This window comes from Phaethon lepturus, unplaced genomic scaffold (genome assembly GCF_000687285.1).
Source record: "Phaethon lepturus isolate BGI_N335 unplaced genomic scaffold, ASM68728v1 scaffold21292, whole genome shotgun sequence".
Lineage (NCBI taxonomy): Eukaryota > Metazoa > Chordata > Aves > Phaethontiformes > Phaethontidae > Phaethon > Phaethon lepturus.
The window spans coordinates 1-24942 of NW_010522886.1; the positions used below are offsets into that span (position 1 = coordinate 1).

Genomic DNA, 24942 nt, shown 5'->3' on the forward strand with positions numbered 1-24942 from the left:
TTTTTTTTTTTGTATGTACTTACTGCAGTGTTCCTGCTGGTTTCCATTTTGAAAGTGTTAATTTACAGAACACTTAAGATCAGCCAGTACATATAATAATCTTGAAACAATTATTCTAACATCTGTCCAGTCCCCCCCCATTTTCTAGGTGCAGGAGTCTTTTTGATGTCACATCCAAGAAAGCCATCACTAAAAGTATTACAGTTGCATAGCAACCTCAATGTCATAAGTAACTGGTTTAAAGCAGTCCTTTGCTGTGTGTTTGTTTTCCAACAGGAGACAAACAGTTTCCCACTACTGCAACTAACAAAACTCTTGAAGAAAAACATATGCAGTATTTTATGACTAAGAAAGAGGCTTATTTATTCAAATACCTTGTTATTTCTGGGCACTACCACCAGACTACTGCAGCAAGTTATCTTAAAGTACCCAGTATTCCAGAATTGTAATCTCTCTGCAAACAGAACACCGAGCCCCATCTGTCTCTCTCCCCACTTGGATTGTCAGTTGAAAGCACAACAGAACTATTCTATGTACGAAGGTAGAAATGAACTAATAATACTAGTAATCCATCTGTAATTTCCAAAAGCATTAGTTTTTTACTCAGTCAGCTACAGTGAAAAAAATATTCTCTACAGAAAAAACCTTAACATGGACATACACAACATACAAGTTATATATATTCCCAGTTTTGTTTATTTTCATGGAATGCTAATTTAGTTACAACATGGCAGTTCATAACTACTGAAATGTGACATTAATTCATCTCCAATGCTGCAGAACAGTCTTGATTTATATATATTGTTTTAAAACAATCTTATTTTACATAGTTGAGGTCTCTGGTGGTTTTTAAGCTCTGATGCTTAAGCACACAGCAAGCTACAAACCTTAGGTTTTATATTTATACATATATTCTATGTATTCAGACAACTGCTGTAAGTTATCTATAATTTAATATTTATAAAAAGTGCATATACTGGTACATATGCACACCTAGAAACACACTTTTACTACTGCCTCCCTTTTATAAAAAGCTGCGTAACATACAGCCATATTATTCTCACTCACTGCTATTAAAATCCTTTACTATCTTTGTTACACAATTTCAACTATTCAATTCCCTCAAACTGAATGTAGGTATTTCTATGTATATTTTCTCCTAAAGAAAAAAGTCCTCCCTATTCCTTTAAGAATCTTTAAATCATGCATCAGTTTAGTAAACAGTCACTTTAGCATGGATTTTAGAATCCTAGACAGTGTAAAATCTACTTCTGGAAAATGTCTGTATATTTAATTTCTTCTTTTAGTTACAAAAAATATATAGGATTGAAACATACTGAATACATGCATCTCAAAGTGGCTATATTCTAGCCTTATAGATAAATTAAAAAAGTACACCCTTGCGAACAGGATGCAAACATGGCCTTAAATAGGCCATTACCTGTATTTAATATAGCTCATTACATTAAAAAGTTCAAGTCAGCTGTTCTCTCAAGATGGTGTCAAAGACTGAAGAGCATAATATATTTATACTCAATATACAAAGGTGGGTGCACATACCTTGTGCCATTTAATTATTTCATTTAATTATTTACTTTCAAGGCTTCTAGGCTTTGCCTCTGGTGATGAAAGTCCTGAAATGATCTGCATGAAAGTTTAAGTTGAAAGTTGTTTTTTAATACACCATAAAAGCAACTTGCGTTTAAAAGAAAAATGTACACTGAACAACCTGAAGTACTCACTGAAACAACTGTACAAAACTATTATAGATACAGAAAGAAATAATGGTGGACTTAACTTCAAACAGAAGTAACACTTGTTAATATATGTAAAAACTTGCTTTGTTTTATTTCTTCTACCAAGTAAGAATTTGCAGCCATTCAGAACAAGTAAAATTCAAACCACCTCACAATGTTTACATTTAAAGTTCTTTTATACAGTGCAAACGTTTAAGACAGAGTAACTCCCCAGTGAAACAGGTGACACTACTCAGTGCCAGTCTTTTGAAGATTCTTCTTTCAATAAGTCTATTTACACATTAAGCTAAAGGTTCACTATATATGCTTTGAAGTTTGCTGAATATCAGCAGAAAAATACGTGAACTAGCAGCAGTTGTATTACGACTATACGATGTTTACTTTAATGAATGCATAAAGTTTTCAAGACTGTATTCAGTGTCATACTGTTCTTGATCCCATAGTTCTCCAAGGTTTTCGAGTACTGATTTCATTGATGCTTTCCCAGAAGAGGTAGAAGTATCTGCTTTTTCAGTTTTTCCATCCTGCACAAAAGAAAAAAGATGACTCAATTAATATATAGAATAATGTTTTCAGGAATATACGAAATTCTTTGAGTCTGATGATTCTTTTGGGGAAATAATCACTTCTTCCTGTTTTTCAGAGCGCTGTCTACTATTCTTCATTCCAACTTCAAGTGTTCATGTGATTAAATTTTACATTTCAAAGCAAAGCTTTTCTCTAAGCTTACTCTATTTTTGGAAGGTATTTGTAAAAATGGCTCTTTACCTTGTCAAGAGTGAACAGATCAAGAAGCTGTTCTGTTCCCATGGTCTGTAGGCTTGTGTTTTCTTGGCTGATCACTGTATTTGCAATATTCATCTTGAACTTTTGAAGACCCATGATCTTCTCCTCTAGAGTTCCCCTGGTTATCAGGCGATACACATTAACAACACGTTTCTGGAAAAAAAAAAATCATCTTAGGTATTCAAGAAAACATAACCTTTTAGTATTCATCATGGACAGTCTGGAAGCAGTTACCCTTCAGTACTTGTACTCAATAAGTCTCACTGATGTTAGATGAAAAGAATGACACTGTGCCAGCGTATACTAGAAGCACCTGCAATTACATCTGTACTTAGGAAGTTAAGAATTCACTGCTTTTTATAGCTGTAGAGGAAGACTAACAGCAGTCACCCTTTACCTGTCCAGGCAGAGGAGGACAACCCTGTGGGGCTTCCCTTCAGTTCCTTCTCTCATTTGCATCTCTTCCTCCACTGAAGGGTGATTCTTCCCTGGCCTCTCCTCAGCAGCTCAGGAAGTACAGAAGAGGCGGCATACCAGCTTGGGATAGGATAAGAAAGTACACACGTCAACATCTGGCATGTTTGCAAGAAAGCGGTGTGAATGAAAGCTTGCTGGAAACCCCCAGACATCACTTATTATATGCTACAACCTTATCCAAATTCAAAGAAACAGGAGTTCAGCAAGGGAAAAAAAACTGATGGGAAATTAAAGAGATTTTCACCTGCCCAATGCGATGTGCCCGATCCATGGCTTGCAGGTCTCTCATTGGGTTCCAGTCGTGTTCCACAAATACTACCGTATCAGCCCCTGTCAAGTTAAGTCCCAATCCACCAACGTGAGTGGTGAGCAAAAGGACATCTATAGATGGGTCATTATTAAACCTGCATACAAAAAAGTTAAGCATGGTAAATTTCATCTAAATAATGAATTTACAAACCTCAACTTCGAGGCAGACAAAACAATTTTGTACCATATAAATAACAGAGTTCATTACAGTTGTCCTCATACTGGTTATGAAGGGATATGCTTACCGTGAAACAATGGAATGCCTCTGACCAGCAGGTATGCTGCCATCTAGTCGTAAATAAGTAACTGAAGGTAACTGAGGCCTGAGAAGGTCATGCTCCACTATATCGAGCATGCTTTTAAGTTGACAGAAGATAAGTACTCTGTGCTGGGCCACAACAGCTTCTGTACCGCTTTCTGAAGATCCACTATTCCCCAAACCACAGTCTAGCAGCAGCTTAAAGTAGAAGAGCATTAAAGTGTATCATGAAAATGACAGTAGATCTCATGTAAATATCGACATTAAATGAACTATAGAAAATAGAAATAAGAGAGACAAACTACAGAAGGAAGTCTGTCACAGTCACAAGACATAATGCAAAGTGTCAAACCATGAAAAATTTATGTGTCAGCAGAACAGTAATTTTTTTCATTTTGCTTTAGTTAAAATAGAATTTAATAGAATTTAAAGTAATGCAATCTAACTTTATCAAGCTAACAATCTCCTGTATAATAAATGGGAGAAAAGTTTTTCTGTAACAAGAGAGGCAGGAGTAAGAAACAGAATAAAAGTAAGGTTTTTGACAAGAGAGCAAAAACTATGTAAACATCATCACTTTGAAGCAAGCTTGTGCTTCCCCCTCCCCCTTGAATTAACAGGAAAAATAGGGCATATGCCAATAAATCCGTGTACTCTATTTCATTTGCTACTTAACTAGTGTCTTAAGATCAGTTTTCATACTGATGAAGTCTTCAACAAAACCTTCTAAATTCTAACGCCAGTAGATTTTTATTTAAATTTAGGAAGTTTAAGGCACAACATGCAAGTCTACTTACTTGTTTTAAAGCAGACAGCTTAGGTGCATGTTGGATATCTCGAAGGGATGAATTATGAGCTGCAAGTTGCTCTGTAATTCTTTTATATTCTGGATGTTGGGTTGTTAGCACTAATGCTGGATGGTTGCATAGCTTCCGTAAGTACTGCAATGCCTTTAATTATTTAGGAAATTAAGTTCAAATAAATGGTTAGCAACAGTGTAGTTACAGAAAAAGGATAAACAAAATTGATTGTAAGTATAGGGGCCACAGCCACATTTTGGGTGTATTTTCATTAAAACAAAGTTGCACATTTATATTAATACAACCTGTATTTCAAACTGTATCCAGTAACTGTTAGAAGCATAATGATCCTGGTTCCTGTTGCAGGAACAGTGCAAAGACTACCATTTCCTATACCTTCATGTGAGTGTGGGGTATAGCAAATGCGTTTGGAAGCTGTGCAGAGCCTTTGAGAATTTTGTTTCCGAGTAGCCAAGACTTAATCTGCAATTCTGCAAGACCATGAATCTTCATAAATTCAGATCTAACCTTAAGAACCATTTTTGTTCATGTTTTAGAATCTTAATTTTGGTGTGTAACAACTGATAAGATCAAAATCAGTTTCCTCTTGTTTTGAGGCTTTGGACTTCTGATAATCAGTTTTTAATTGAGAGTAGTATCCAAGATCCACAAAATAGATGAGTATAACACATTAAAAAAGTTAAGACAGTTTTATATGACTTAAGACACAAAAACATAATTTTAAGCATAATAGCTATACATTACATTCCAGGCAATCTGATCCAAAATCTAAATATTTTACTTAACTTACGCATTTGTGGCCATATGATCTAACTATTTTGATTTTCATTTTTTATTAAAGCCAGAAATACAGTTACCAGAAATAAATGAACTAGGTAGTAAAAATTACTGAAGAAATCTGTACCTGAAATACATGACCTGTAGCTTTAAGCTTTGGTTTTTCAGCTTCTTCATTCAGTGAAATTGAAGAAACGGTTTCATCAATATCACATTTGGCACGAGACTTGGCAAAATCCTCATAAAGCTGAACCTGTAGACGAGGCCCCAGATAAGAGAATGAGTATGTGTCTCCCCCGGCGGAAGTAAGACAAAACAGTCATTTTTAGAATTTAGTTATGAGTTAAAGTTCTGAATTATCATAAAACAAGAAAGCTATTTTATACGTAGCATAAGATCAACATTAACAGTGGAATCTCTTGCAAGTTATTTTCTTTCAGCTTGTGTCCTGGTTTCAGCTGGGATGGAGTTGTTTTTCTTCCCAATAGCTGGTATAGTGCTGTGCTTTGAAGTTGGTATGAGAATAATGTTTATAACACACTGAAGTTTTCGTTGTGGCTAAGTAGTTGTAGTGCTTATATTAAGTCAAGGACTTTTCAGCTCCCCATGCTCTGCCAGTGAGGTGGTGCACAAGAAGCTGGGAAGGAGCACGGCCAGGACAGCTGACCCAGACTGCCCAAAGAGATATTCCCTACCGTATAATGTCATGCCCAGTACATAAACTGGAGTCAGCCAAGGGGCAGGAATTGCAGCTTGGGGACAGGCTATCGATCAGCAGGTGGTGAGCAATTACTGTATTAGACATCACTTGTTCTTGTACATTCCTTTGTCAGTATTATTATTAGTATTGTTATCATTGTTGTTTCCTCCTCTCTTGCTGTCCTATTAAACTGTTTTTATCTCAACTCATGAGTTTTTCCCAATTCTCTCCCCCGTCCCACTGCAGGGTGGGAAGCGAGTGAGTGCTGTGTGGTGCTTAATTGCTAGCTGCAGCTAAAGCACGACAGCTTGGAAAGTTTTCTTTAAAAAAATCTGCAGATGACTTGATGTTATTCTTGTTGAACAATGCCAGAATTTAAGCTAAAGAACTAACTCTATTGCAAATGGACTGAAATTAGTTTTTAAACACATAATAGAAAAACCTTCTAGTGTTGTGGTCCCAGAGAATGTCAGAGCTGACATCACATTGACCCAAGAATACAGAAGTGGTTTCTTCATGGTCTTAACTGTGTTGAAAAAACTAAGCTTCCAGCCACTTCTTAAGCATACCTGTAGAGGACTGAGAATACAGTAATAATCTTGAATAATTTTGGGTGGAAGATCTTGCAGTACATCCTCTTTCATTCTCCTTAGCAGGAAAAAAGGCAAAACTTGGCGGTGCAGTGCTTCCATTGCAAGAACCCCTAGTGAAGGCAACGGAAGCAGCAGGGTGGGAGGGAAGGGAGGGGAAAAAAAAAAGAAAATAATAATTAAAAACATTCAGGTCCCCCCTACCCCCCAATCTCTTACACTGGAACTGACCAAACTTTCTCTTTTCATTAGTGGTTCTTATTTAAAAGAAGAAAACGAGAACACCAAGATTTAACGTTTGATCCTTACCAGCCTCTTGTTCTCGACTGGAGCTTCGGGCATCTCTACTTGCTAGTATTGGTTTGCCATAACGAGCTGCAAATTGGCGTTCAGTACCCAAAAATCCTGGCATAAGGAAGTCAAACAACGACCACAACTCTAAGACGTTGTTCTGAACATAAAAGAAACATTTGTTAAATTATTTTCAAAAGTAACGAATTGTTACAAGTTATCAGAAACATTGCCATACATATTTAACACTGCCTAGGAAACACTACAAATGTTAACACTTGAACATACTTTTGAGCTCCTGGAACTTGGTGGCTCTTTCATCAACCTAAGTTGATGTAACCTAAGTTACAGGAAGTACATGCCCTTTCCATATAAATGGACTTTCTACAGTGTCTGACATCTTAAGCCCCACCCTGAGTTCTTCTGGACAACAAAACCCAGGAGACATCAGTGGTCTTAGTCCTGGATGATACAGATACTCCACAGACAAGTAATATTCGACAAAGCCCAAAATCTAGAGCTCCCCGAGTCGAATTTCTTGCTAATTTCACTAGAGGCATAAAGGAATATAGAAATAAAGAAATTCCCTGCCTGCTACTTAAAGAACAAGTGGTAGAGAAAGTCTTGTTGCCAACTTTTGAGCCTCATTAGTATCATGGATCCTGCACCCGTTCCCCTATACATGGGTATACTGGGAAGGGAAAAAAAGTAGTTTCAAGCATTTGGCAATGAAAGGCTTTTTTCCAGTGTATACACTGAACAAGGCAACTCTGACATAAAACACAGTGAAATGGACTGCAAAGTAGCTCTCTTTTGCTTGTTTTCTACTACTCACCCAACTCAGAAAGAGAGACAAGCAGTTACCTGGATTGGTGTCCCAGAAAGAATTATCCTGTAATTGGCAGTCAGCTGTTTTACTGCTTTTGACAGCTTTGTTTTTCCATTTTTTATTACATGGCCTTCATCAAGAATGCAGTAATTAAACTTAATATTTCTAGAAAAGAAGTAGATAGATTTAAGTAGCATTTAAAATTCTAAGCTATTAAAAACCTCAGAAAACAAACCAGTTCTTACCTAAAGAAGTCAATGTCATTTCTGACAACATCATAGGAAGCCACTATAAGATTGTGTCTTTTCACCTGGTGTTGTAGTCTTAAGAAAAAAAAGAGATCATAACTGAAGCGTTCCTTACATGCGTTATTATTTCAGCCATGAAATCTACCATCACAAGTTTTACCATGCCCACTAACTATGCTTCAGTAGTCAAATGAATTGCAAAGTTCTGTGTGTGGTATTTTACCCAAATCATAAATGCGAAGTGCATTACCTTGCTCTCTCAGTAGGAGGTCCTGTATAGTGCAAAGGATTAAGATATTCTTTTGAGCAAAATTTGCCCACTTCATCCACCCAGTGTCCTGTGAGTGTAGGAGGGCACACCACCAAGGAAGGAAGAGGAACACTGTCGACCAGTTTTGTTCTTGCATATTCCTGAGCCCTTTAAGAATATCAAAACAAGTTAAAAAAAAAAAATGTTTTTCACAAGATAGTTGAGGTTGGAAGGGCCTTCTAGAGGTCACTTGGTCCAAACCCCTCTGCTCAAAGCCAGCTACAGCCAGTTGCCCAGGACTATGTCCAGAGTCATTACCATAGATGAAACCCATCATTAAAGTCTTTAAGATAGAGTGTTATTTGTTTAAGCTTACCTGAGGCAATGATCACCTGCAAGAATGCAAATGGACTGTAAAGTTTTTCCTAAGCCCATGTCATCACAAAGAATTCCGTGAAGTTTGTATTTATTGAGAAATGCCAGCCAGTTCACTCCATCCTGAAATCGGAAAATAAGAAGGGTGCCTCAGAAGTAAAAACTGGCTTTAGGCTAGTTAAGCTTCAGTTCAAACATCTGTATGTTCTATCATCCATCACTGCCAAATGATGAGCTTGTTTCCCACCATAAATGCATCCACTACAGGCCGTTCACTCAAAGGAGAGGGGAATAAAGGGAAGAATAAGTGGCCAAACAGCACGACAAGGCCTGGCTTTGCACTGGTGAGCTGGCATAGTCAGCCCAAGAGAGGCACAGCCCATTGGCCATTCCTTGAGAAAAATGACACAATCCATAAAGGGGGTGTGTGGGTGTGGGTGTGTGTGTGTGATTAAAAGAAAACTTAATTTGTTCTTCCTTGCCTTCCTTGCGCAAGAGTCCAAGATATACGCCACACAGTTAAAAACAAAACAAAAACCCACAAGCAAAAAAACCCAGCATCTGAACAACTCCTACCCTTCCCCAAAATTGTATCAGACCAGAACTTACTGCTCTTTTAAAATAAAAGCATAAGCTGTTACCTGCTGATATTTTCTGAGCTCTGCTTTGATTGGTACTGGAATTTTATAGTTTTCCAGTTTTTTTCCATCCAGTAATTGTTCCAGAAAGTGACGTTCTTTAGCTTTCATTCGGATTAATTCTTCAGACATGTTTGGTGGATCTGGTATACCAGCCTAGGATAATATTTTTAAAGCGGTAACATAAGGGTTACAGTACTTAATTCTCACACAGACAGTAGCAAATAAAACCTCATACTAACAAAACTCATACTAGCTTAGACATCTTGAACAAACAAAGATCTGGCAAAGATCTGCAATCTTCTCAATTGTATAAATGCAAACTCAGTGCTGTACTTGTTTGATTCCTTGCAGATCAACTCATCCAGGGCTGTAGGGTGCGAAAGACAAATTCTGCCCCAAAGGGCACACTGAAGAACTTGATACAATCACACAGAAGAGGGGAAATCCTGGTTATGCTTGTAAGATTTTACAAAGACTGAGCTGTTCCACTTCTAATCAGAGAGTATATCTAGCTGGCTAGAGAATCCTTTCACACCCATTTCTCCTTAGACACAGTCTATCACCCAAAGTTAGATGGATTTTTCCCCTACAGATGTTAGTAAAATTAGATTTAAAGTGATACTGAAATCCATAGGACGAATTCAAGCAGATGAAAACTACTGGGAAAAAGAAAAACCTAACCCCTTACAGGTTTATAGCAGCAGACCTTGGCTTCCCAGGCACTTCCCATACCAGGCCAGAAGCCCAAAGAAGCTGTCTAGGGACCAAGTATGCTCAGACATTCTTGCTTGCTAATGATATACAGTAGCAAAAGAGGTACTGATATTTTCCATCACCACATCTGTCATCCCAGTTTTCTGGGACACCTCCATCTTTAGTTAGCTTTACTTCAAAACCCAAGTTACTAATCACTTAAGGAAAGGGAAAATCAACCCAGATTTGAGATGTTAGAAGTGCTCCAAAAAGGTATTTAAGTACATACAGACAGACAACAGCCTACTTGTTCAACTGCTCTTCCAACCCTCACTTTTAAAAGGACATGTCTCAATTGTGAGCACCATACCAGTTAATTTGGCTCAAGTATATTGTCAACTTGCAGCATGATTGCTTATCAATAAAACAGGACAGATTAAGCTGACCCATTTATCTTACAATCTTTTTCTCAGTCATATTTTAATTTTTATGGTTGAACAAATAATGAAATTGAAAATAATGATACAGGAAACTGAGCATTGCTGTTTGCAGCAGTGTGACCCCACCTGGAGTACTGCGTCCAGCTCTGGGGCCCTCAGCACAGGAAAGACATGGACCTGTTGGAGAGGGTCCAGAGGAGGGCCACAAAAGTGATCAGAGGGATGGAACACCTCTCCTGTGAAGGGTTGTTGAGCCTGGAGAAGCGAAGGCTCCAGGGAGACCTTACTGCAGCCTTCCAATACTTAAAAGGGGACTTACAAGAAAGATGGCGACAGACTTGTTAGCAGGGCCTGTTGCAATAGGACAAGGGGTACTGGTTTTAAACTAAGAGGGCAGATTTCAACTAGATAGAAGGAAGACATTTTTCACAATGAGGGTGGTGGAACACTGGCACAGGTTGCCCAGAGAGGTGGCAGGTGCCCCATCCCTGGAAACATTTAGGGTCAGGCTGGACGAGGCTCTGAGCAACCTGATCTAGTTGAAGATGTCCCTGCTTGTTCCAGGTGAGGGGTTGAACTAGATGACCTTTAAAGGTCCCTTCCAACCCAAGCTATTCTATGATTCTATTAAGTTCTCCCAACTCATTTATTGCTATTGTTTCCCATTCCTCACAATTAGAAACTAACATAAAAATACAGATTAGAAACTCCAAACTTATTCAGGCCTCTATTGTTTTTACTTATCCAGCAGCTGAATTCAGGTCTTGCATTTTAGGCAGTATATAAAATGCCAGCAATTAACACAAAATACTAGCTAGACTCTTTGTTTTGTTACAGAACTGTAAGTCATGATTCAGGGACATTCATACCACTGTAACTACTGAAAATGAAAAGTTCGTCTTATGAAATGTCTGTCAAGACTACCCTAAAAAGTCTTCCCATTAAAAAAAGTAAAACTGTATCCATAAAACACCACTCCGTAAGTTTTTTCACACAAAGCATGTGTGAAAATTTGTCTATGAAAACCTGATAATAAAGTTATTTCAATCTCAAAAAAGGATTCCTTAATAAAGTATTTCTCCATAAAACACCTATTTTCCTAGTCCCTATCAATCTACCCCTTACTCTTTTCACAGAGATGACTTCAACCCTTCTGCAGTTATCAATTTAAATTCCTTGTTTGACCTGACATTTAAAATTGCTAGCATTCAAAAGATGTACCACAGCAACACTGATATTTTCTCTCATTATTAATCTACTTCACTCTAAGTTTGCATATTTAATATAGCTCAATATCTGATACTGAACTTCCTTAACTGGAAAGGGAAGTCCTAAGGGCATTCTTGAGTAACTATGGAAAAGAAACATGAACTGATCATGCATATGTATGCAAAAACTAACTAAAACAACTATTACTGTTACATTGTATTACTAAAACAACTATTTTACATTTTCGAGAGATGCTCACTAAATTCTATTAAAATAGCTTTAAAGAAAAAAAAAAAATCTAAGCTACATGTATTCCATAGGACTGTATTTCGATGCATAATGAAGGGCACTGGTGGAAATGGCATTGGAATGAACAGCAGCGTACCAGAAATTAATTTCTACTTTGCTGACTTTCAGTATAAGCATGCAGAAAGTGCCCCATTTAAGGCAGACTGCTAGTTATCGGGTTCTAAGGTTCTATTATCCTAAATTAAAAACTGAGATAATAAAAGATACTAAACCCATTAAACTGACAATTATTCTTTTTCATTAGAAACATGCAAATGAATTCTGAACTGTCTTCTATTACCATCTGGTGGTGAAAATAAGTTACTTAGAAGCCTTGTAGTCCTTGAAGTGCAATATTACAAAGTGTCTGAGGTATGCAAGTTATAGTAGGAGTGAAAAACTGAAGCAAATCTGTACTGATTAAGCACTCCTGGATCATAATACACATAATATTTTGCCCAAAACTGTAGAGTGGTGCTTTTTGATTTTAAGAATGAGGAATAAGTAACTGTACTTATCTCCACACTATTTCTATTACTATTTCATTTTTTCCTTTTAAATCAGTATTGCTTTTTTTATGCATTTCTTTTGACCACATACACAACAGCACACATACCTAGGGAAAGCACACATGTAACTCCTAAGACTTTTGAGCCAAAATTAGCAAAAGCAGCATTATATGTAAAATCAATGAATATACACTTTAACTTCATGTACACAGCTGAAATGAGTTTCTTACAAAGATAAATTTTACTGTAACATTAATTTAGAAAATTACTAACAGAGGGTCCAATTTCACTCATTTTACATTACAAAATACACATCTTCAATTACCTGATTTGGTTTAAACATCTATAAAAACAGTTACTTATTCAGCATTTAATAAGCCAGAAGATTGGACTTTGTGCTTACCTCAAGAGGCATTAGTCTAATTAGTGTTGCAAAGCACTGAGTAGCCATAAAACGTACGCTGTCTGTCTGATCACTCATTCTACCCAGAACTGGAACCACTAGAAGAACAATATATGGAACAATACCAACATCCAGCTGCTCCATTACACCTGGATCTGTTATTAAGGAAATAGTTTTTACCAGTTCAGGATTGTCTGACATCAATATACATCTTGCGGATTTCACACTCAACAGGTAAAAGTCATTAATACATTACATTGAAATGAACAAGATTTCTACTAACAAAGTAATGGGGGGGGAGGGGGCACAGGGGGGAAGCTCTGATCTACCCAGTTAACATTTAGCTCAGTGAATTCCATGGTTTGAGACACTGAATTACCTCCACCAAAACTTCCTTTGATAGATAAAATAAAGGCAATGGAAATGAAAGTCTCTTCTATTTCTTGTCTACAGGATGAAAACAGCTTAACATTTTATTTCATTCCTCCTCCCATTTTTTTCAGACAACAGTTTTTGTTCCCCCAAATTAGGCAACTGCAAAGAGGTTTCTACGTTTTTGAATACTCAAGCAAGGATACATGCTAGTGCTTCAATTGCACCTTCTTGTTTGGTGTTGTCATCTATTGCTCCCAACCACGGCAGAACTTTCTCTAGAAAGATATTCATTGTTTCCATGGTAGCTATTTTGCTCATAACACCTACACAACGAGCAGCCATGTGTCTCACTGCAGTGCTGGGATGTTGAAGGCACATATAAAGATGAGGCAAATGCTGTATTAACTGAAGAGAAGAGGAAGGTGGGGAAAAAGTTAGTATGAATTATGAACAAATTACTGAATTATTTTTAATTAAACAGTCTTTTAAAGTCACTGTTGCCTCCCAAAGAATGCTTGAAATGGCTCATTCATAAGATCTAATTGTTTAGAACTGAAGAGTTGTTTCAGAAGAAAAACATAATTGAACTTTGAACATATTACTCCCCAATACAGTTAAAATTCAGAGTAACAAAAAGTTTAGGGTTTTAGTCAAAATTCAAATTAAAGAAGCCCTTGATAATTAAGAAGTGTTTCACACTGGAAAAATATAGTACTAATTACTCAGAACTTTTTATTAAACAGAAAAAAATTACTGCTTAGATACATATTTAGATTAAAGAATTACTTCCAGCTAGCAAATTTGTCCTAGATTCATCCCATTTATGTTTAGGCAAATGAATTATCCATGTTAGGAGTCGTCTTAATTCCGTGTGACCAAAAGGGATACCTAGAAGGAAATTCACATCTTCCCAAGGGGGTACATGTGTACATGCATGCCTTTTTTTCATCAGCACAAATATGTTTTTATGTCAGATATCTTAAACGGATGGTCACATTTCTCCTAGTGCGGACGTTCCTAAATATTAGCTTTGATGAACCAATTCCACCCTCTTTGACTTTCTAAGATTTTTTTTTTTAAACCTTTATACAGTATTAGCACACTGAAAACCAATCTCCACATTAACTACACACTATATATAAAACTATAAAATATATATAAATATTAAAAAAAAAGTTTCCATGTCAGATGCTAAATTCACTCAAAAGCACTTCAGTATTTTATTAAAATAGAAAAGAAACAATTCCATATGTTCTGTATGAATCTTCTCTATATGCTCAGAATTCTATAGCCATTCCTTAACGCCTATCCTTGCCCATCGTATCCTTTCCAGACAGAGTTCTGGCCTACTTATTCCTTGCATGAGAGCCTGTTCGTGTATTTTTATCATCCTGTTGCCCTTTCTCCAGCACTACTATATTTATTCTGAACTATAGTACTGGAGATAGGCTAGTACTGAAAATTGTATTCACATGCAGGCATAACTGTGACTTTCTTGTTTTGTTTCTTTCTTAACTTTCTATTGGGTTTTTTAAACCAGTATTTTACATTCAGCTGATGCTTTCACAGAACTGTCCTAACTCCAGGATCTTTCTCCTGAGTAGAAATCATCAGTTCAGTGCCTACTATAAATCTTTTACATTGAGTGGTGGGTAAGAAGAAATAATTTAAAATAATAATCAAATCCAGTCTATTGGGGGTAACTGAAGTCTCCCATAATTTTTGCATTGCCTGCACAGGGAGACAGTCGGTTCTCCAGGTTTAGGAAATCTGGAATTAGAATAAAGCAGAGCTGAGATGGTTATTTCAATGTAACACAATAACATAAATATTATCATAACACAAACTTTGGATGCAGGCTTGTTTGGCCATCTCATCCAGAAACAGGTAGACCAAGTCTAAATTGCAGGTGCGTGTTTGCTTTTGTGGTTTATTCTACAACCTGCATAAACAAATACAGAATTTAACATCCTATAGGACACAGGGGAAAAAGTATCTTTGGGGCTGAACAGCCTTCTATCTTCAGCAGCTAAGCTATGTCTTCAGTTTATCAATACTGGGATACAGGACTTGGAGAACAGGCAGGCTAGCAAGTGCAGTAAAAACATCATTTGAGCAAAATTAAAAAAAAAAAACGTCTAAAAAGAAGCCTTACAAAACAAAGATTTGAAACAGTGGCAGTGAACAGGTTTAATTGCTTCATACAAAAGCTGCTTTGGAATATGATTACCAGAGGATGTAGCTGAGTATCCATTGAAGCTGCTGTTGTTTCAAAAACCTGTAAAGAATTTACTAGCTCCTGGGCAGGAGTATCTCCTTTTTCCAGCAAGGACTTTCGGTCTGTTAAAAACAGAAAAGGTGTTCAGTTTAAGACTGACATACTGCACCTAGCCTGGCAGCCCCCCCCCCGACTTAAATCAGAAGTGTAATTACCAAAATTATTTATGTGAATGTTGTTCCTTAATGAGCCAACCATAGCATCCCAGAGATGTGGCAATCCTGTTGCCATTTCAGCACCAAAATGTTTAGCTATAGTAGATAAGGCAAATTCGGCTCCTCTTCTCTGTACAACATAAGGTTTCTGAGCCTAGAATTAAATAATTTAATAAAGTAGTGAGGACAGATACATTTAAGAATAACAATTACTTTTAAGGAGGCTCCGATTGTTATACAAGCATTCAATTCTGACTGTGTTTATAGCTACCTACAACACATTTGCTGGTCAATTTTTTCTTTGTAAATTATTTTTTTTTATACAGGTGAAAAATTGAAAATCTTTTATAGCAGATTATTCAAATCCTATAAATTTAGGCATATGGCTTTTGCAGACACAGGCCCATTTCAGCAAGAGGTGTTCCAACTGGTTCCAGTTCCAGAACCTCAAACAGCAGTAGCATGCTAGCAAAATTTCCCAAAAGCAATATTTGATTCGTTATTAAGCCTTTTCTCTTGCTCCCATCCTCTTCAGAAAGTAGAGCTGATTAAAACAAAACAAAACAAAAAACAAAACAAAAAACCCCATCACTTCAACAATTACAAACAAAATCCACAACACTGTTCAGAAATCACAGTCCTGACTAGGACCTTGCTAAGACACCACTGAAGTTTTATATGAATAAAACAGTAACAAAAAAAATTTAGCATATCAAGTGTGGAAGTCACATGTACATCCTAAAGTCAGTCATATTTCAAATACTGTTTTTAATGCTCCAGAGCTTCTATTGTGCATCAAGATGACCAACTCTTAACATGCGTAATGGGACACAATGACAGCACGGTTTGTGGAAATCCATTTGCATGTATTTATATTGAGATCTTCATATCCTGTACTAAGTGTAAGATATCTCTGGAGTATTAATTTTCTTGAAGACACACTGAAGATTTAAAACCATCATCATCAACTAACATATGCTGCTTGCATCACAAAATTTCACATCAACTCAGTTCTTTCATAAAAAGATTCTGGACATCCCTATAATAAAGCTGTCAACTCCAGTGAATTCAAACTAATGGAAAGGAGCGGTGGATGTGCAAGTTGCAAATGCAAGTTTTTGAAATTTACCTCATCAAGTTCTGTAGGAATGCTTCCACTACTGCCAGCAGGGAGATCTGCAATTGGGGCTTTTGGAGCTTTTGGAGTAGGACCTCGCCGACTTGTGATGGCAAAAGCAGCTTTCTGATGTCTGTATAGTGTAATTATTCCCCTGTGCTTAGTAACTGTATGATGCATCCCATCTTTATCAGAGTTGGGCCCTAAAGGAAAAGAGAGAATAGCTGACGACATTTTAAGTTGCAGTTTAAAATGTAAGGAGGAAGTGATAGCTACCTACAAGTCATCTGCAGATCTCAATGTGCTTTAAAAAAAAAACCTAAAAAACACCTAAGTGTCATCATCCTCAAGGATGGAAAAATTTAAGTACCGAGTAGAGTTACTCTGTTAAGAGCACATTGCAGAGTTGGCAAAAAAATCTAAGTGTGCAAACTGCCACATAAATTCTTATTCAGCAAGAAATACAGGTAACAAAACTGCAGTTAAATATAAAAAGTTAGCAAAACTTTTTTTTATATAACACAACACATTATGTTCTGAAGTTTACCAAACTTATGTTCTGTGTCCTTTGCAAACAGTTCAAGACTTCTGTCATGATATAATAGCAGATGCCATCAGTATCTTTGGATTTATTGCTGTTTCTGTTTATGCTAATCAGCTTAATTTTCAGTCAGATATGAATGTTACTGTAATCCGAGACGAAGGAGGACACATTCATTAAGTAACATGTATAATGGTCAATCCTCAAAGCAGGTTAGAATCTTTGAGAGAATTAAGGTCTTAATTTGTGGTGTTTATGCAATCCATACATTTTTAGCAAAGGACAGTCATTTAAAGAAAATCCATGATCATAGTGTGCACAGGATTATTTGTTCATTTTGAACACTGTCCTCATCTTTTATCATCTTACTATTAGCCTATGGAACATAACACAAGTCACACTGTTTTCTAACAGGCTACTCTAATTTCCATACTGACTCAATTTCACCGAAAAGCATCATAACACATGTAAATAAAATGTGATCAAAGCTGGATAATAATTGAACAACAGTAACTAACTGAAAATTGGAACAAAGATCTTTCATAAATAAAGTTTCTGAAAACTATATACGTCATGAATTGTACACAGTGTGTAGTTTAAGATACATAAATGAAGTAATAACCAATAAATGAAGACTCAGCTGCTGGCATTTTAAGACCAAACACAAATACTCATTTGTTCAGAGACAAGGAGACATATTTTAAGAAACCTGACAGTTTTAGATACCATACCTTTTGAGTTTTCATGGGTACTCTGAGGCTGTGCAGGACATGCTGCTAGTGGGGTAAGATGTGGATCCACACAGAGGGAGTTGCAGAGATTTTTTATGATCTTTGAGTTGGGACAAGGAGACCTTGTTGTACACTGCTGAAGTAACTTTGCTATACATGAAGCCACATAGTTTTGTACAAGTGTATTCTCCTCTTTTTTGATAGCTTCCATTAAGGGTTTTATAACAGGATTTAGTTTTTCTGGAAGTTGCTGCAAGTTCACAACTGCACATGCAGCAAACGTATGGACTCGCAGATGCAACACTTGCCATTCTTGATTTGTTTCTGTAACAGTCATTTGGACTTGTTGTCGTTTACTGTCCAACTGCTGTAGAGTTTTAGGATTCAAAGTAAAGGATGATGTCACTTCATTAAAAACAGAAGTAACCTAATAAAAAGGAAGAAAGAGTTACAAATCTGTTTCATTTACTGTAAAATGGGCTATCCTCTGAAAACTGCGGTTTTCATGGCAGAACACGAGTCATGTCACCAGGTATTATAATCTCCATTTTTGCAGCAAATAGCAGGAAATGCTCCACATGGTAGTTTCTGGAATCTTGAACTTGCAGCTCAAGGGGAAAATCAGGCATATTATGAGCATTTCAAGTCTAGATTCCCAAAGCTAAAAGAGGAGTTTACATACGTCTCCAAATTTATATTGTCCTGTATCTGCCAGATACATCCAGATATTCTGGTAATATGTAAGCACATGACAGATAAGCAAAGGAGAATATGCTATGAATACAAGAGGTCAGAAAGGATGTGCAAGGTCCCGTGCATGAAGAACTTGTTTCCAAGATGATTTTCTTTTGAGGAAAGAGACTGGGACAAAAATCGAAGGAAAAAGTCAGCACAATGCAGTAGTTGCAGGACTTGCCGTATCCTCCCTCCCTCCCATCTGGCTGACTACTGTTGCTTAAATCTTCCACCTGAAACAGATTAAAAGCAATGTAGAATCATGGAAATGCTGAACTTACTCTGTTGATAGGTTAGGCTTCTAAGTACAGGAAAGATGACTAGCTGTTGGGGCTGGTCTGAGGGGCGGGGCAGGTTTGTTGGTTTTTGCCTTTTACTTCTAAATGTTCAGGCCAAGTCCTTCAACTATCAGACTTGTACTGCTTCATTCTATAGATGCCTCAAGTTCTACTGCACCTGACCTTGATGACTGGAATGACCAAAGGATGCAAAAAATATGAATAGCAAGGAGGAGCACAGGGTTTTTTTACATCTAATGTGTGAAGATCCATACTACAACGCAGTGTAGGTTTGGTGTCTTGTATTGTAAGAAAACTTGAAGAGTTAAGAAGGGTGCAGAAGACAGCCACAGAAAATAGCAAAGAGCTATGGTATGAGTCTTCTAATCCAGAATAGACATCTTTTGAAAACAAGCACGCATTCATGAAGCACCCCTATTACTAGACTCAAAAGTAAACAGTTAAGGTACATGAAAACTCCTGTACTTCACAACCTATGAGCTCATATGATTCTGTCTGGCTTTACCTTGGGAATTTATCCACTTTAGATGGTAGCCATAATCAAAACTCTTTGCCAAAATCCCCTCATCCCATATACACAATTATCTATAACTGCAAAGATATGTTGAGATGTCCAAGATAAGCTACTGCATATTACTACATAAATACTACCATCTAAGAATTTCAAGACCCACTATGCTACAGTCAACATGGCCATAATCGTACAAACTTAAACCTTCTCTTATTCTTACCCTTATCCTCAGCAACCCAGTTGCATACACAAACAAATCCAGGATGCTAGTCCCCCTCCTCCCCTGCCCCAAGGTGCACCACATCCATCACCATTCCTTCAACCCCCGAAATGTACACACCCTTCCTACCCCAGTCCCATGTTATTTTGCAGGCTCTCAAATCCATGAGCTCTTAATTTACATCCTACCTTATCTGTCCATACTCGCCTTTCTCTCTGCTTAAGACAACAGTTTGGGGTTGGAAGAAAAAAAACTTTTAATTTGTTGCCCCAACATTATGAGCTCCATTTTTGCTTCCAGAGCTTTTCAAATCACAAGCTACCGTTTATTATCACATCTAACACTGATGTCTTCAGATTAAAAAAAAAAGACAAAACAATTGAATGGCCAGGAAAAAAAAAAAAAACCAACAAAAAACCAAACCACTTTAAAACACTTTCTTGGGAGATCAGGAGGGGAGAAGTTCTATACACAGTTTATTTACTAGTCTTTTGACAGTGGTTTTGAAGGAGGTTCCAGCCTGCTTTGTTTTCTTCTGTGTAGATCTCAATAGTGAATCTACACCTGGAATCAGAACACTGTTAATTTTTTCTCCTCCATTTTTGGCATAATCTGTAAACACCACTGGAGAGGTGGTAAGTTTCTATTATATATCTCATGTCAAAGGATGTGTCAAAGCCACCACATTATTTCTGAAAGTTACTGTCTGTGTGATAATTACGCTGAAGATGTATTTCAAGACAAGAATAGATTTGAAGGAAGGGCCGTCATGTCTCTACTTACCAGCTCATTAGCTTGATCTATTGTAAATACGCTGCAGTTTACTCTGTTTCCAATATCAATGTGTGCATCAGCTAACAATGAGATGAGTTGTTTACATTCATTCTGCATCCGTGTAAAAGGAACAGCAATTTCATCATAATAGAGATGTTCAGAAAGGACTCCAAGTAAACGAGGTTGCACGCAAATGGCCACAGTTCTACACTCCTGCAACAGGAAAAGACATAATTTGTATTTCTGAGTAATCACAATTTATTTTGTTTGGTTCTGGGCACTAACAGTGCAATATAGCTACAAAAATCCATTTTGCATTTGTAACCCAGAATATTAAAGATTATGAACAAAACCTTCAGTCTGCCACTAGACCACAGTTGATCATGAATACAGGGAAGACAGTCATGTTAAAGGGAAGCATTGACTTTAGATAACAAGCATCTTGAGAATAAATTTATTTGTAGAAGAAACATGAACTGAATTTACTGACTCACAGTTCTGACAGTTGACTTAGCTACTGAGTAATGTATTCCTCCATTGTCTAACAATCAGGAATTCAAGTTTTTAGATGTATAAATACCATTTTAGTTTATCAACCAAAATTTTATTTTAAGCTAAGCAGCAGACGACAAGCTGTGGATTAAGATAGTAAGATTTATTTTTGCTGCAGACACATCCTACCTTTTGCAAGGCTGCCCACTCACAGATTACTAACGCAACACTAATCCTCTGCAAGGCAGATTTAGAATTCAAGTGGAAGAGCAGTAGCTGAGCTAATGACTCAGCTGGCTTTATTTCTTGAGTAACAGTATTTACACCTGGGTCACAAATGCAGCAACAAAGTGCTCCCAGCAACCTGACAAAAACAGAAAGAACAGTTACTTCAATGTTACAATTACTCTGCAATTAATGATTCAAAATGCAGATGCCAAAAAGTGTACATAATTAGATTTTGGCAAAAACACTATAGAACAAAAAAGATTAATTGGTTTTAAATATTTTTTTAGATTTCCAGTAAACTGACTTTGCTGCCATCATCCGAGCTCGCATGACAACATAATCTCTGGTTGCTGGATCTTCTGCAATGCTGTCTGCCCCAGCAATATATTCCTGAATCACTTCCTTATTCTGGGTTTGACCTTGACGCAGTTTAGCACCTGCCTTTTCCTATGGAATAAAGTTGGGAGAGGTTGAAAGTAAATGTGTTTGTAATAGAAAAAATTAATTCATATTCCATAACATTTCCAATTACCGTCATACCCTGCAAAAGTTGGACTAAGCCAGAACATTCCTTGGGTAACAGACTTCTCAAAGTAGTTAATCATTGTACATCACCTCTCTACTAGTAGCATTCTATGGTCCTATTAAATATATGATATGGTTCGTTCACTATAATATTAAAACTGATTCTCAACATATAGCTGATAAACTGAGTCCATACAGGAAAAAGGAAACGTCTTTCAGCATGTTTTCAGAAATAACACAATGCTTTTAGACTTAACTCAGTCCTGCAAACAGATGGCTTTGGAACCAAGATGGTTATGGAACAATGTAACCAAAGACTTTTTATAAAAGTATTCACAGGGAGCATGCTACATGACAGAACTTTGAATTCTCATGGATAATCTGACAAGAACTATTTTGCTCTACAGACTTGAGGTTTTGTAAGCTAAATTACATTTACAGTGGCAGAAAGGCACCACCACTCCCCTCTAACACCTTTAGAACGTGTCTCCATATACAGCTAATCAATTTCCTGTCTTCCCCAGAACAGTTAGTGAGGTCACATTTCACTTACTTTTGATCTGGTTTTTACTTCTAGCAACATGTTTAAGTCAATGGGCAAATGAGATGGCTGCATCATTAAGCAGAGCCAGGCTCCCATCCATGGACAAGCAGCTGCAACCACATACTGTACGGACGCCTTGTTTAACAGTTCCAGCCATACCTTGAGAAAGAACCATAGTGGAAACCGTGACAAATTTGCATGTGGTCTACATAAGATCATAAATATGCTGATAAACTGTAGGAACCATCCTATTTGCCTTTACCCTATAGTAAAGTATCGAAGTGGCTAACTACAAAATTATGAACGTGAACACACTATTCTTTTATCTGCACAAAAGTGCAGAGGATATGAAAGAGCAGGATACAAAAACACTATATATCTAGATCATAAGTCATACAAATACCTTATGAATAAGATCCAGAATTTCTTGGTTGCTTTCTAAGATACAAAACTGAAATATATGCCTTAACATGTCTTGCAGAATTGGAGTCAGCCATGTTGAAGAGCTCTGAAAACAAGGACATCATATGTTCAAGCAGATTCCAATATGTATCATAGTAAATACTAATAACTCTAATTCTTACCTGGTCTTGGGTAGACAGCAGTGTGAATAATGTTTCCAGTGCTGCTTTTCGCACAGAAGATATAGTATGATGCAAGAACGGCCACACACGCGGGACCAAAACTGTGAGTGACTGCTGAATACTAGTAGATGAAGGGCAGATGTAGAGGCAGCAACAGGGGAGAAAAACAAAGACACACAGTTAAATGAATTTTGCTCATCCTCAGTTATAAAGTTTTATCCAAAAAAAGTGTTTTAAAAAAAAGAAGTAGTGCATATGCTTGGTGATTTTAAGTGAAGGATCAAGTTGCTACAGGTTAAACAATTAAAATAGTTTGAGTCAGTATCTTTTTTCAGGAAAATACTGTTTTTTCTTGCTGGTATAAAGAACTAGTCAATTCAAGCATGTATTTTTACCATGTTGTTTCCCACACGGCTTTGTTCAACTACTTAGAAAAAAAGTTTTTTGGTTTTGTTTTTAATTTATTATTAGGCATTTATAAGTTCAGAAATAATTGAAAATAAGGTTGGATCTTTTGTGCACAAACTTGCACATGTGATGCAAGCAGCACATGTTGAATTACAGATGGAATTAGTGACAAAACTTCATTCTTAATTTTGGATTCAGGCAAAAACCAGCTTCAACAGTGACAATCATATAGGACGAGAAAGAGAAGTGTAAAGCATCTTCCTTAAGTATAGATGCTATGAGTTTACCACATATATTATGAAAAATGTTAACATGCTAACATGCAATTCTTTTAATTTGACAGAGTCCCAAATAGTGAGGAACTAGGCATTGTCTTCAGCCAGTCACAGAATTACTGGTTGTACTATTGATCTGAATTTTCAAGTTTGTAGCTTTCTTTAGAACTGTTTCAATAGTCAAGTCCTACATGCATGTGTTTTAATATACAGTTTGCTCTGTTGTGTGGAGTTTGTCAACAAGGAGCAGACAAAAAAGTATTCTGCTGGCAGGACCACCATATGAGTGGAGCCAATATCCTTTACGAAAATACCCAAGATGAAGGGCAGGGGGGACCAAGTCACACATAAACAATTGTCTAGTACCTTTTAATAATTTTGTGGCCTTTTACTAATGTAATGAAAATAGAGGCACTGTCTTAACCTCCACTTTAAGGAAAAACAAGCGTAAAATTAAAATACTGATTTAAATCAAGCATGTCCTTGGCACATGATTTGAAAGCAAGTTTGATTATTCCAATTTGAAAATAACTGGACAGCCAAACCTGCAATACTGAAGCAATACTAATTAAAAAGTTACCTGCATTTGCGGACCTGAGGGTAAGTCAGAAGGGAAGAAAGAAGGATCATGATACTATTTGTGGAAGCTGTCAAGTCATCCAATTCCAGAAGTGCATCCCACAAGGTATTAAGAATAAAAGGCACCTACACAAATAAGCAGAAGAGGTTATCGTAACAAAAAAACAAAAAACAAACAAACAAATTATTTTCTTCACTCAGCCCAAAAGTGAACTTCTTAATCAGAACTGATGGAGAACAATTCAGCCACCTTCTGAGACTGAAGTTGGACCAGGCTTTCCACTACTGGTACTAAAGACGCTGCAGCAACAGCTCGGACATCATCATCCAGATCTTGGAGACCTTCAATTATTGCAGGCAACACTTTAGGCAATAAAGTGTTGATCATGTCCTGCCAAAAAGATCAAAAGCATTTTAAAACTTAGAAAGCATTTGATGCCCCCAACAACTAACATGTATTCTGAGTGTGTGAATAAACCTGTTACATGAAACAGAAGCTACAGGTCCAAGACTATAATCTAAATATTGTAAGTCACCATTCATGAAGTAAAAACCGATGTTACAAATTTGAATGAACTGTAACTCAGCTCAGTTTTGGTTTAAACAAAGCGCAGTGTCTGCAGAATAACACCATGAATAAACTAAACCTCTTGTACCACTCAGCTCTGTTAACCTCGCACATGAAAGTATTATCAAAACCAGGCAAGCATAGCCTCTATTTATAATGTTCTGTGCAAGTAACTTACCAAGTTACAACAGTACAACTTCGCTGTATATTGCAGACTTCTGCAGCCTGGATATAAACATGCAGTCACACATCTTATAACCCACATGAGGCTGCAGTGCAAGCAAGCTTGCTTTATCATACCTATTTACTGTTCAGCCACATGCTCAACTTTGAGCAGAGCTTTTTCTTCCT

The 24942-nt window shown here is 36.9% G+C and overlaps 1 protein-coding gene across 1 annotated transcript in view; it reads right to left on the reverse strand.

Annotated features, from left to right (window-relative positions):
• Window positions 1-1825: 1825 nt before the first annotated feature.
• BTAF1 (BTAF1 RNA polymerase II, B-TFIID transcription factor-associated, 170kDa) overlaps window positions 1826-24942 on the reverse strand; it is a gene marked incomplete at its 5' end in the record, with an annotated part of 37326 nt that continues 14209 nt past the window's right edge. The window contains 27 exons of the mRNA XM_010281972.1: window positions 1826-2281; window positions 2526-2696; window positions 3265-3424; window positions 3575-3786; window positions 4386-4538; window positions 5314-5439; window positions 6456-6589; window positions 6786-6927; window positions 7632-7761; window positions 7842-7919; window positions 8095-8262; window positions 8471-8592; window positions 9111-9263; window positions 12653-12801; window positions 13231-13432; window positions 15258-15367; window positions 15461-15614; window positions 16590-16780; window positions 17850-18276; window positions 20398-20601; window positions 21070-21244; window positions 21413-21555; window positions 22187-22336; window positions 22581-22685; window positions 22762-22882; window positions 24025-24149; window positions 24274-24414. Coding sequence (XP_010280274.1) covers window positions 2135-2281; window positions 2526-2696; window positions 3265-3424; window positions 3575-3786; window positions 4386-4538; window positions 5314-5439; window positions 6456-6589; window positions 6786-6927; window positions 7632-7761; window positions 7842-7919; window positions 8095-8262; window positions 8471-8592; window positions 9111-9263; window positions 12653-12801; window positions 13231-13432; window positions 15258-15367; window positions 15461-15614; window positions 16590-16780; window positions 17850-18276; window positions 20398-20601; window positions 21070-21244; window positions 21413-21555; window positions 22187-22336; window positions 22581-22685; window positions 22762-22882; window positions 24025-24149; window positions 24274-24414 — 4293 coding nt within the window. The remainder of the gene's footprint in view (window positions 2282-2525; window positions 2697-3264; window positions 3425-3574; window positions 3787-4385; window positions 4539-5313; window positions 5440-6455; window positions 6590-6785; window positions 6928-7631; window positions 7762-7841; window positions 7920-8094; window positions 8263-8470; window positions 8593-9110; window positions 9264-12652; window positions 12802-13230; window positions 13433-15257; window positions 15368-15460; window positions 15615-16589; window positions 16781-17849; window positions 18277-20397; window positions 20602-21069; window positions 21245-21412; window positions 21556-22186; window positions 22337-22580; window positions 22686-22761; window positions 22883-24024; window positions 24150-24273; window positions 24415-24942) is intronic.